Source organism: Rattus norvegicus, chromosome 7 (assembly GCF_036323735.1).
Source record: "Rattus norvegicus strain BN/NHsdMcwi chromosome 7, GRCr8, whole genome shotgun sequence".
Classification (NCBI taxonomy): Eukaryota; Metazoa; Chordata; class Mammalia; order Rodentia; family Muridae; genus Rattus; species Rattus norvegicus.
The window spans coordinates 136,314,132-136,327,116 of NC_086025.1; the positions used below are offsets into that span (position 1 = coordinate 136,314,132).

The 12,985-nt window shown below is 50.5% G+C and overlaps 1 protein-coding gene across 3 annotated transcripts; it reads right to left on the minus strand.

The window, feature by feature from the left end:
• Window positions 1-8,242: 8,242 nt before the first annotated feature.
• On the minus strand, window positions 8,243-10,517 carry Gpr84 (G protein-coupled receptor 84). 3 transcript variants are annotated; one of them, XM_006242449.5, is made up of 2 exons: window positions 10,392-10,517; window positions 8,243-9,632 (listed from the first exon to the last, which is right to left on the minus strand). In XM_006242449.5, exon 2 carries the CDS (start codon window positions 9,622-9,624, stop codon window positions 8,434-8,436), a length of 1,191 nt encoding a protein of 396 aa, XP_006242511.1. In that variant the 5' UTR covers window positions 9,625-9,632; window positions 10,392-10,517; the 3' UTR covers window positions 8,243-8,433. The 3 variants fall into 3 exon arrangements, with proteins under 3 accessions (XP_006242511.1, XP_006242510.1, NP_001102979.1); XM_006242448.4 differs by having other exon boundaries at window positions 10,341-10,495; NM_001109509.1 differs by having other exon boundaries at window positions 8,247-9,632; window positions 10,336-10,442.
• Window positions 10,518-12,985: the final 2,468 nt, after the last annotated feature.

Genomic DNA, 12,985 nt, shown 5'->3' on the forward strand with positions numbered 1-12,985 from the left:
CTGCCTTTGTGTGGTGGTTCTGTTCCTCCCTTTTTTGGCAGCTATTCCTGTTCCTCCAGCGCCCCCCCCCCGCCCCACCTCTTATAATATTTCTTTCTTTCTACCTCAGAGACTCCCCAGCAGTCCCCCCCTACCCCTAATTTACAGGGCTGTTTGCCTCCTTGGCATCTCTAGGCCCTTCGCCTGGAAATTGGCGCCAGGGGTGGGGTGGGGATGGTATTTTCTCAGTGGGAGACTCAGGGAACTGAGTTCTCCCCCACACACCCCCAAAGCCAGCTGCCTGCTCCCGCCTCAGCCATTAGTAACCCGGAGACGCGCACCTGCGTGGAGGCTCTCCTCCAGCCCCTGCTCCCTTCCCGCACCTCCCACTCCTCTGAAACGGCGCTGAGCGGGTTATTTATCGGAGCCTGTGCTGCTCCAGAAGGTCAGGACGGTGGTGTAAATAACCTCTTCTCGCCATTTCCCCATCCCTCCGGAGCCTGCTCCCCTCCCCCTCCTCTACCTTTATTCGCACAAATGAATGTGGCTGGGCTGGCGCAGAGCCTGGCCCTGCATCTTAATGGGGCGGTGAGCTCACAAGATGGATTTAGCTGGGGGTTTTATGGTTGCTGCGGCGACAGGAGAATGCTTTGGTTTTGTTGCCCCTTCCTCTGCAGGATTTTAAGGAGGGAGCAGTGCGGGACTCCTCTCCCCTAAGATTTGAAGGGTCTCCTCAGTCACCTCTACTGTTCTGACATGGGTCTGCAAACCCAGGACTGACAAGGAAAAGGGGAAGGAAGGAAGCAGAATGGGAAGAGCCTCTGCAACACAGCGCGAAGCCTGTGGTTTGAACAGACCTCTTATGGAAACCTTAGGCACAGCAGCTGTGAAACACCTGGGCCCAGGATCCCTCTAAGCTGATAGAAAGCTATATGCTGGGCCACTCCTGCTTGGGGCCGTGTACTGGAAGCTGGGGGACTGGTGGGAGAAGAGCTATGATGCCCTCTGTCTTTGGCTGTCTGATCTGTGAGAAGCAGTGCCCAACCTGCTTCTCATGGCCTATATAGCCTTTGGCTTGGGACAGCAGGATTAGAACGGAGTTGAGCTCATGAGCAGACATATCAAGAGGAATGTAGTTCTTTCTGTTCAATTTTCAAATTCCGAATCCTCTACGCTTGTTTCTCCAGCCTTCTGTTTCCCACCAAGACTGAAGTTTTGGTGCCCCAGCCTATGCTGTCCTCTGGCAAGCAACTTTGATTTGGGACTCTGCAAACCCATCCTTAGCACTAACTAAAACAGACACAGCAGTGGCTTGGACTGTCTGGTTTGCCTCCCCCTCCTGCTTGTGAACCTTTCCCTCTTCCCCTGGGGATGCTTGGGAGGCCCTCCTCCCTTCTTCCCCTTCGGCTGGGAAAGAGACTACAGCCTGAACAGTGCCAGACACCTGCCTGCCAGATGTGGCGATTCCCCATGCTGCCCCTACCCCACTGTCTCTCTTTTCCCCACCCCACTGAGCTCAGGCAGAGGGAGCCCCCCAACAGAGTGATTTACTGCTTCAGTCTTCCTCAAGCGCCCCTTCAGGCTTCTCTCCTGGTGCCCACGCTCCCTCTTTTCCCACCAAGGCCAGGCAGCCTCACCCCATTCTGACTGCAGGACCCTTTGCTGGGTGAGCTCTAGCTCCCTCTCTGACCAAAGAAGGAACCAGAATCGGTGGGGGAAGGGTGATGCCCTGCTGTGCCCTTAGGAGAGAAATCAGCTGCAGACAAGAGCTGATGTCATTCTCAATCCGGGAGGACTGGAGTGGAGAGGCTAACAGAACCTGAACGCTGAACCAACATCCCAGGGATAGGCTGAGCTTCTGACGAGTTACTAGGCAGACCAGAGACCATGTTTGGGACTGTGTTGTGCATATTGCTGTTTCACATCTCTCTCTGGTCTCCAGGCCTTGTTCCTGGATCTGTTTTTTAAATAACCCCACAGGTGCCCCTTTAGTCGAACCCCAAACACTCAGGGATTCAGTGTCCTCCCCCTATGTCTTCCTGGGTCTGCCTAGGTCACTTCAGCTCTCCTTTAGTGGCAGTTCTCTCTCTGTTCACCTCGCAGGCACCCTAACCCTAACCCTAACCCTAACCCTAACCCTAACCCTAACCCTAACCCTAACCCTAACCCTAACCCTCTGCTTCCTGGCCATAGCAGAACCCACTGGACACATGTAGAGCCTGTCTCCTCCTATTGTCCTTGTAACCTAGCACCCAAAAGTCTCCGCTGGGTTGGAACAGGTCTCAGGGTGGAACTGGGACAGAGGGATGACAGGGATTAGTGTCAGAGTCTGCACACATGGATAGCACAAGAAAGTAAGGGAAGGGGAGGAGGGGGCTAAGAAGGGAAGGGAAGCAGTGAAGGCCCAGAAGCACAAGTGGAGAGAAGTAAGTGAAAATGACAAGCTAAGAGAGAAATCTTACAAAGAAAGCAAGCAGGGAAAAAAATGGAGGTGGAGACAGGAAAGACACAGCAAGAAAGGGCTGCTGGGGAGGGGCCAGGCGAGGGGCAGGCTGGCTCTCCTGGGCTGTTTTATGCTGACAGGTCGTAAATCATGTGTGTGTGCACATGTGCACATGACACATGCATGTAGGAGTCTGAGGTGCTGAAAAGGACAGTATCCACAATATTATCCCTTTAGCAGCCTCTTTTGAGGTACCTCACACCATGTCCCAGTATTCTTGCTGCTCCGGGGACTATTTGGAAGGTACCTCCACATTTCAGGAACCCTGGCTTTCTCACTTGAACTATAAGCCTGCTGGAATGTTCAGGACCCACAGAATAGTCCAAAGGTCCCATCCCCTCAGTGCATAGCCCCATGGCTGCCCACCAGCTGCTCCTGTCCATCTTCTCCTCCCACTCTTCTTGTCCGTTCCCCTCCCCCAGACTCTGACCCCCAGCCTGCCTGGGGCCTGGGTCAGAGGGGAGACAAAGACAGGATTTATCACCAGTGTAAAGAAGCAGCTAGAGACCAGGGCTGAGGGCAAGGGCTGACCTCCCTGGGATGGGAGGAGACACTGGGCCGGATGCAAGAGGCTAGAAGACAGGGCTGTCCTGGTTCCTGCCCATAACCCCCAGTGTTCTTACTCAGCCTGGCTCCCCTTTTTTTCTCTGAAAACAGAGAAGATGCCCCTGAGGCAATTTTGGGTCTCTAAAGGAAAATTTGAGAGGGGAACAGATGAAATCCATGACACAGGGTCATTCATGACTGGAAACCAGAGGCAACCAGGCCTTCGGCTGTTTCTGGGGCTAGGAAGATGCTGCTAGATGTGGTACAGGGGACTGCATTCTAATATAGAGAAGGGTTCTCAGGGCAAACCTGTCAGGTCACTAGCAGGAAGGGAAATAGGGGTCTTGAAAGACAGGAGGCAAGTCCCGCCTGGAGATAAAACAGCAGAACTGGTTAGGGGTTACAAGCTCCTACTCCTGAGAGTCAGTTTCCTCCCTGAGGTGGCACTCAAGAGACAGGTTAAAGCTGCCTTTGAAGCAAACATAGTTGGCCTAAGATTGTCCACTCAGCAGGCAAGACATGTGCTGGAAGAGAGGCCAGTATGATCCAAGGAGGTTCTGAGAAACCAGACTATATATCTTCTGCGGATGGATCCTGAGGTTCACCTACAGCTGCCCTTAGAGACATCTCCAGAGCCCCGGGATCCTGGCATCCAGTGCTCTGATTCTCGCCTTATCTTACTATTTCCAGAGGGTAGACACTAGAGTGAACTCTGGGCAAGAGCTAGGTAGGAGAGTCACTGAGCCCTCACCTCAGGCCCCCCAACCCATTCCTACTCAGGGCGGGTAAGGAAAAACAGGGTTTGCTCTCAGACTGCTCTACAAGGAGCAATCATTGACTCAATTTCTGATGAAATGCTAGAAGTTGGAAATTTTACTGGGAAGGGTAGTGGATTGAGAGAAAACAAAAGAATGGAGGGGTGGGCAGGAAAAAGGAGAGGAGATCCTGTCTTTTTCCCTTACTCTCTCTTCCCCCGATTGAGGAGGCAGATTTACAGCCTTGGTGTTGGGGGGAGGTGAGCATAAGGAAGACAGATCTGCAGTTTTGCCCTCTGAGTGTCTGGGTACTTAGCTTTAACTCCCCCATTAGCATCAATCCCCATCTTGCTGCCCATCCGTCTTCTGACATCAGCTCCTTCCTCTCTGTGTAGGCCAGGCTTTCTGACCCTAAGTGGCTCTTAAAGGGCCAGTCTAGACCCTTCTCTTTCCCTCCTCTCAGTGGAAGGAGTGGGGGCAGCAAGCTGGAGCCTGTGCATAAACATGTATACTGTGGTCCTTCTTGCTGAGGCCAGTGTCACCGAGGGTATGGGGTGGGGGGCAGGGTGACTTTCCCATTTCTCTGTAACCTCCCTTATGTCATGGCCCCTACCTTTGTCTGCTAACAACCCAAATCTAGAACAAACACGTTGCTGGCCAGGGGTTGAGAACTAGAGAAGACATATGGATCCTTCTTCCCTCTTTTCCTGGAGACCCAGGGCAAGGACTGTTTTTAATTCTCAGCCAGCAGTGGGGGTAGACAGGTCGGAAACCGAGGATCCTAGAAGATGCATTGGGCACCACTTTCCTAGTCTCTTTCCCAAGGATCCCGGCTGTGGGCTCGGTGGGAGATTACAAATCCCTTCTCTGTGAGGGAGACAAAGTCCTGAGAAACCTGCTTGAGTTTGCTGGCTCCTCTCCCCAATTCATTCCTCAGCAACTGGACTTAGAGGAAGAGAGAGCAGACTTCGCCTGGTCCTGTGCAGAAAGACTGTAACTGCCCTCCAAGGTCTCCAAGAACGACAGGATGCAGACAAAGTTCTTCCCTGACCTGCCTTTCCATCCTTTCTGCTGCAAAACTCTGCAGGCATCGGAGGGGGTTCTCAAGGGCCGTACCTTTCTAACTTTCTTACTGGTTTCTGAAGCCCACCACCCACAGCCCCGGAGCTCCGTCTGGCTCAAGATGAGAGGGAGCCGCTGGTGGGGTCCTTGGGAAAGTGGCTGCGTCCGAAATAGGAGCCCCCACCGTACCCCAGCGGCCCTTTATTTATCACCCTCCAAACCTCACTCTCAAAGAAGCATAAATATTCCTAATTCCTGAAGGCCGAGCCTGAGCTCGTAAATCTAAGCGGGAGGGTGGGAGTGGGGGTTGGTGGGAGGGGTCCCGCGCAACAAACGCGACAGAGCTTCCACGGCCTGCGCGCCACCGGCCTCGGACCTGCCAGTTTCCCGGCTGTCTCAACCGGTCACTCGCAGAGCTGCTTCGGAAGCGGCGCGGCGGGCACGCGCGGCGAGCACGGGAGGACAAGGCGCGCGGGGGAGGGGCGCGCGGCCCCGTTCCTAGCCGCCCCCCCCCCTCGGCGCCCACCAGGCTGTAAATCAGGGCCGAGTCCGCTGGGCCAATGGCATCGCGACTCGTAAATCGGCCTGTCAAGATCAGCCAATGAGAAGCGGCGTTAAATCAAGTCCTGTCAGAGTTCGGCCAATGAGAGACTCTGGGCTGACCATAAATCTGTCCGCGAGAGACAGCGAAAGAGAGAGAGAGTGTGCGTGCGAGCGGGCAGGCGGGGCCTCGGGGGAGGCGCGAAGCTGGGGGGGGGGCGGGCGGGCAGGCGCGGGCGCGAGCGCGGGCGGGCGGGCGCGGGCAGACGAGAGACTGCAGTCTGCCTGAGAGACGCCCAAATGGAGAGGGACAAAGAGAGGCCTCGACAGGGCGCGGGCTCGCGCGGGAGGCTGACAAAGATAGTGGTGGGGGTACAGGCATGATTTTCCCATCCGAACACTCACACCCCAAGAGAAAATCCCCAGAAAGCCTCGTTTCTTCGTTTTCTTTCTCCCAACTCAGCCTTTATTGAAATTAGGAACGGAGATGTGTGCAGAGGGGCCCCTGAAGGGCGAGAAAGCAGCTTGCTTGCTAAATTTCTGTCCTTTGGTCTTGAGACTCCTGTATCCTCTGAGTTGTTTTTTCCCTGCAATTGAAGATTAGGAAGCCACTCTGATGTCTAGCTGCAATCCTTATCGCTGTCCTCTTTTACTCTGAGGAAAATTTTGAATTACCTTCAAGGAATGTGAAAAGCGAGCCCTTTTACAAGCCTTCAGAGAGTTGTCAACCTTCAGAATCTTAGAAGGACCGAACAGGAAAGACTTTTAGGCTTTGCCTGAGCACATGACCAGCTTCAACAACGCAGCTGTTTTGTAGTGGTTAGTCCTTATTGCTGGCAACAGCTCTGGTTAGACTTTGCCCTCAAACCACAGTTTATCACTTACTAGCCCTTTGACTTTGAACAAATTAACCTGTTGGTGTTTGTTTTCCCATTTGTAAGAAAGTATAATTGATTGTCATGGGAATGCTATGTCTACATGAAATATCTTTGCAGAATTTAGCATTACACAAAGAGTGTCCCTTACTCTTGGCTTTCTGCAGATTATGAAACTTGAAGTCCTGTGGTCCAGAGGTCTCAAGTTCATGGAACTGTCACTCAGGTTTTAGACCAAGTAAGTCTCAGCTGCACGGTCCCAGGCTGCAGACACCTGGCCTATCTGAACCTTGTCTAGGTAGCCTTTTTTGTTTGTGGGGTTGTGAAGAACATCTAGAAACACAGGCTATGGATTAGCAAGCCAGACTCCTGGTCCTGACTGGGCTGAAGGGTGGGGGGTTGGGGGGGGGGTAAGAGTCAGAGTGTCTTCCTATTCTTATTTCAATTCTTCAAGATTTTGTTGTTTCAAGCCAGGCATTTGGACATAGGAAGGGGCGTCTTGTCAACCTAACTCAAACATTCCGTCCTCAGTGTTCTCACAGTGCTCACCCAGTAAGTACCCTGTCCCTCCTTAGATAAAGATAGAGGAGCATGGAGACTCATACACAACCCTCCCCACCCCTGTTTCTGGATCCTGAAGAAGGAAGACCAAATATTCAAGGCCGGCATCAGCTACATAATAACAGCCTGTTTCCCATGAAATTAAAAGAAAAATAATGGGGTTGGGGATTTAGCTCACTGGTAGAGCGCTTGCCTAGGAAGCACAAGGCCGTGGGTTCGGTCCCCAGCTCCGAAAAAAAGAACCAAAAAAAAAAAAAAAAAGAAAAGAAAAGAAAAATAATGGTTTCAGCAAAGATTACATGCCTGACCTCGTTATATGGTAAGACTATCAAAAAACAGAAACATTCTCCCTCAGTCTTCATTTTTTCTAACCAAGCTTGGTGTGTGTGTGTGTGTGTGTGTGTGCTGGTGCCTGAGTCTCCACCCCTGGTTAGGGTTCTTGCTAGCACTTTCAATACTCAACCGGAAGTAAAAAAGGAAGCACAGAGAACCAGCGCCACCTGGTGGACATTGTGCTTTCAGGCAGTATTTACAGAAAGATGGTGAGTAAGTCAGGGGTGTGCCTTGCACGGCTTTCTTCGGCCTGTAGAGGAAAAGTGGAGGAAGAGAGCCTCCATGTACAGCTGCTACCCTCTAATCTTGGTTCCATTTCCCTGAAGCACAGCTCCATCTTGACTGCCCCCTTGCATGGGGTACAATGGGCAGGATTCACTGCAGGGGTATAACCTGTAGTGTTGAATAAACCCAGCCTAGATGGGGGATTCGGGAAGTAGTAGTAAGCGTGAGCGGTTAGGGCTGTTTTATTAAGGAAAAAGGCACACACATGTAATCAGGCTGTGGCCATCGTTGCAGGACGATCTTGAATTTGAGGGCAAGTTGGGCTACATAGTAAGACTGTCTCCAAGGAAAAATAAAAGGGAAAGAGAAAGCTAATTCCAAGTACCAAGTTCCTGTAACTTGGAACCCTGTCAGTCACAAGCTGTGTCTATCCCTGGATAGCTACTCTCTAAATGGCTTTGACACAGGTCACCCCAAATCTCAACTACTAGATTCCAGTTCTGAATCTGGTCTAGATCCTTCTTTCTCACATAGCCACTCCTAGACACTAAAAGCACGAAATCTGGAGTTAGGGAGGTAGGCTGGGAAGCGCTTACTATGCAAACATGGGATCTGTGTTTGGATCTTTAACACTTATGTAAAAATTGGTCAAGGCAGTGGATGACTGTAATCCTAGCATTAGGGAGGTCGTGTCAGTAGGGTCACTCACTGGAGCTTGCTGGCCAGTCAGTCAATCTAGCCAAATTCCCGAGCCACAAAAACACTGTTGCAAAAACTAAGATGGAAAGAGACCCAGGAAGACAAAACACACACACACACACACACACACACACACACACACACACACACGGAGTGCAGAGGGATGCAATGCAATGTGTTTATTAATAACCACATTCCTTGGGTCACACAGGGTTGGCACACTGATTCCTGAGTGGGGAAACGGTGTACCTCTATACCACTGAGGTTGTCTGTGAAATGTGAGGGGCTCTTATCCTGTCCTCTGCAGGCCACTCTGGTTCTCGTTTGACCTGGCCTGGTGAGTGGACTACTAGCTCTAATGGAACCGTCGGAAACTCTGTGGCCCGCGTTTCAGGATGGAGCCATAAGCCTGGCGAAACTGGCGGTTCATGGCTGCATAGAGCACAGGGTTGATGCAGCTGTTGAGCCAGGTGAGGTTGGCAGCAACCATATGCACTACTCGTGGAGCGCGGCCCCTGGCGTCCAGAATGTTGAGCAGCAGGAAAGGGATGTAGCTGAGGACGAAGCAAAGGAACACTGCAAAGCACATACGGGTCACCTTCCCGAACTCCGATGGTGCATCCGTGGCTCTGCGTGCTCCTGCAGCTCCTCCAGTCTTGCGATGCACTTCTGGAAGGCTTCTCTCTGAGATCTGCTGAGCTGCCTTTCTCATGCCCTGGTCCCCCGCTTCTGACGAATCACCTTCCAGGGTCTGTGTCGTCGCAGCACTGACTGGCTCAGATGAAATCCCTTCGCTGGGACCTCTTGATGCAAGCCCGCTGTCTAGCTCCTGGAAGTGGCCTGGCACAGCTTCATGTGTCCCAGACACCTGATGGGAGCGCATGCTGGCCTCCTGCAGCCCATATTTGTCCAGCGCTCGAGCCGCACGCTTCACTTGGCGGTGGATGAGGCAGTAGAAGACGCCCACGCTGCTGAGCCCAACCACAAAGAAGATGCCCATGAGGATGGTGGTGTAAGGCCGGCCTCGCACGCGGTCAAAGCTGCAGGTGCAGACAACTGGCACCAAGACATAAACATTCCAGAGGGGGGCAAAGCTGGTCACCCCCACAACCCAGCTGCCCACTAGTGCCAGCACGATCCCCTTGGCACTGAAAACCTGGGGAAAGAGCTTAGGGTGGGCAATGAGAAGGTAGCGTCCTAGAGCAATGAGACAGAGGGTAAGAATGGAGACAGAATTGGAAGTAAAGAGGAGGAGTCCGAATATTCTACAGAAGATGGCGCCGGTGCGCCAATGGAGGTGGAGGTATGTGTCCACGGAGAAAGGCTGCAGGAGCGTGCAGTAGAGTAGATCAGCCAGGGTGAGGTTGGCAATGAGCAGGTTGAAACGGGTTCGGAGTTTGGGACGGATGGCCAAGGCCAACAGGGTGAGCACATTGCCCACGGTGCCTGTTGCAGCCACTACCATGCCCCAGATAACTGCAAAGTATCGATAGCCCAATACAGACTCATGGTAGCAGGAGAAGTTGTCATCTGAGCTGTTCCACATGATGGAGACTGAAGGGAGAGGAGGAGGAGAGGGAGATGTTATGAGAACTTGCTTCTCCAGTTGCCTCCTTGGAACAACTGTCCCCTGCTCTGCTCCTAGAACTCACTTTAATTCTTGGCTGTAAAGCCACTATCATACCACTTCCTCTCAAAGTTCCCCGTTATCTCCTTAGGTTCTCTCTACCCTTTCCTTTCACATTCTCAGACTTCTTTTCTAAGTTCTTATCAAATGTCTTTTCTGGAAATATGTTAATTTTGTTTCTCCAAACCTCAGGCCTCTTTAATGTGTGTGGGATGTTCCCCATAAGCCTGGCGGCTTCCAATGAAATTACTTCCCAGTTCCTGAAGCCCAGTCCCGTCTCTCTTTCTCTCTCTCTCTCTCTCTCTCTCTCTCTCTCTCTCTCTCTCTCTCTCTCTCTCTTTGTCTCTTTCTCTCTCTCTCTCTCTCCCTTTCCCCCTTTCCATCCCCTTTTCCCCACTTCCTTTCTTTCTCTCTTGAGTCTTGTTATATAGCCCAGGCTGGCCTTAACTCACAAAGATTCTCAGGCCTCATACACATACCACTATTCTCCTGTCCTCAACTTTTCTGATTGTAACTACCTAGGAAATGAAAGGATAAAGTAAGTAAGACCATGCACAAAACACACACACACACACACACACACACACACACACACACACACACACACACACACACAAATGATATGCTCACCTCACCTGAGGTTCCCAGTTTTCACACTTGTCTTCAGTAAACAATATCTAGCTCACCTAAAGAGCATGCCTTTTGAGGGACAGCCAGGCTTTCAGCTGGACATATAATGCCTCCTACTATGCTAGACCGAAGTAAAAAAACTCCCTAGTTACCCAACCTCAGTCACTTCCTTCCCCACCTCCAGCTAGTCCTACTAATTTTACCGTGGCTACTAAAGTCCGAGCTTCTCTGTTGAAATCCCCCCAGACTTACTCCAGAATTGTCTCACTCTTTCTTCTCTCCTTCCTGAAACCCAAGTGTTATTTCCTTCCTTTCTCTGAGGCAGAACCTCTTTAAAGTCATTGCTGAGAACTGTTGAACAGTGAGACAGTGTCAGATCCCCTGGAGTACTTCTGTTTTTTGTCCCCCCAACCCCTCTTGAGATAGGGTCTGATTCATTATCCCAGTCTGCCATGGAACTCACAGAAATTCCTCTGCATCAGCTACTTGAGCACTCTGAGTATAAGCACAAACTACCAACCAAATCTGACTGGGCCACTTCTCAAGAGGTCAAAAACAGACCAGGTGCTAGACGCAATGCTAAGCACCCCCAGAGAGCTTAGGCTTGTTTTGCAATAGTACTTCCTTTCTTCTCTTCAGAGACTGGAGATGGTTTACATCAGAGGGTCCCAAATGACACTTCAGCATGTCTGAGAAGTAGAGTCAGAAAAAAAGAGACTGGCAAGATGGCTCAGACTGAGTTGTATTCCAGGACTTATAGAAATAAGAATCAGTTTCTGCAAGCTGTTCTCTGACTTTCATACAAGCTCTGTGGGGCATGTGCACCTATAAACACCTACACAAACAAGTGCAATTAAAAAAAAAAAAAAAGACTGGAGAGATGGCTCAGCGGTTAAGAGCACTGTCTGCTCTTTTAGAGATCCTGAGTTCAACTCCCAGCAACCACATGGTGGCTCAGAACCATCTGTAATGGGATCTGATACCCTCTTCTGCACTCAGAAGATGGAAAATTCAGAAGTTCAAGGTCATCCTCAGCTATGAATTAGTTTTGAGGCTAGACTATGTCTTTAAATAAATTAATTAGTCCTGGCACAGTAGTCCATGCCTTTAATCCCAGCACTTAAGAGCCAGAGGCAGGTGGACCTCAGAGTTTCAAGGATAGCCTACTCTAGGTAGTGAGTTCCAGGATAGCCAGGGCTAAATAGAGAAACCCTGTCTCACGAAGCCAGATCAAAACAAAATTACAGATGATATTAAATTAAATTGATAGCCAGACTGCTGACTCCTGCTTGTAATCCCAGCTATTAGGAGTCAGAAGCTGAGGCCAGGCTGGGCACAGAGTGAGACTTTGCTTCAAAAACAAATAAAAAAACAGATGACCCCTTGTTTTGTGGTTGGTGGGGCTGCTAAACAAGAGACTGGAGGACTATGATATAGCCAGGGTTCATTCCCCAGCACCAAAAAGAAAGATAAAGAACACGGGAGGAAGAACAATCTTAGGGAGATGAATGAATGATATATTCCATTTTGAAACATCAAGTTTGGGGCGTATCAGTTTTCCAGCTTCTCCAACTCATTTCCTCTAGTCCCTCTGTGCCATCCTCCCCACTCCAGGCCAGCCAGTTCTCCACCTATTCAACTGTTTATGTTTAGTTATTTATTTTGTATGTATATGTCAGGGGAGTGGAGGGTGTACATGCCTCAGTGCAGATGGATAAGTTGAGGGAGCTGGGTTCTAAGGATCAAGAACTAAGGTTGTTAGACTTGGAAACAAGCACCCTTAAACTTACCAAGTGCCCCATTCCCTCATTCCTTCCTCTAAAGGAAAATCCGTGCCTTTAATCCCAAGCACTTAAAAGTATGGTGTTTAGTTTGGGTGTATCACGTGCATACCTGGTGTCCGGGGACACCAGAAGACGGCTTCAGGTGTCACAGGACTGGAATTACTTAACCACTCATTGGGTGCTGGGAATTGAATCTGGGTTCTCTAAACGAGCAGCTAGTGCTCTTAACTAGTTAACCATCCCTCTAGCCCTAGTCTCTCTCTGTCTCTCTCTGCTTCTGTCTCTGTCTCTGTCTCTGTCTCTCTGAGCTGCAAACTAAAAACCCCACTTGCTGGGGTCCCACTTTAGTTGATAAATCTAGGGGCCCCTATTTCCCTCTCCTTCTTTCAAACATCAAGTTTGGGGCGTATCAGTTTCCCAGCCTCTCCAACTCATCTCTAGTCCCTCTGCGCCATCCTCCTCACACCAGGCCAGCCAGTTCTCCACCTATTCAGTTGTTCATGTTTCATGTTTAGTTATTTATTTTCTATGTGTATGTCAGGGGAGTGGGGGTGTACATGCAACATCCTACTTTCCCTGCTTCTGTCTTCCGAAAGATTGGGAAGTGGGGAGAGATATGAGATGAGATAACAGATCATGAGACCAAGTGAAGACTCTGAGTGGAGGCTTTTTTTGTTTGTGTTTTGGACTTGTAGATCAGGAAACTGAGGTCATACAGGACAATGACTGATCAAGAATCAGTATATGAGACCCATCCCTCCTTCCTCTGCCTGTCTTGTTGGTGTAAGTTCCCATCAGTGACACAAAAGTTTTGGTTTCTTCCTTCGTCTGGGTTTAGACCCCCCAGGAGAATTGAAACATTATCG

Excerpts from the sequence above, each read along its gene's own strand:
- Gpr84 (XM_006242449.5), bottom strand. The coding sequence starts at position 9,624 with ATGTGGAACAGCTCAGATGACAACTTCTCCTGCTACCATGAGTCTGTA.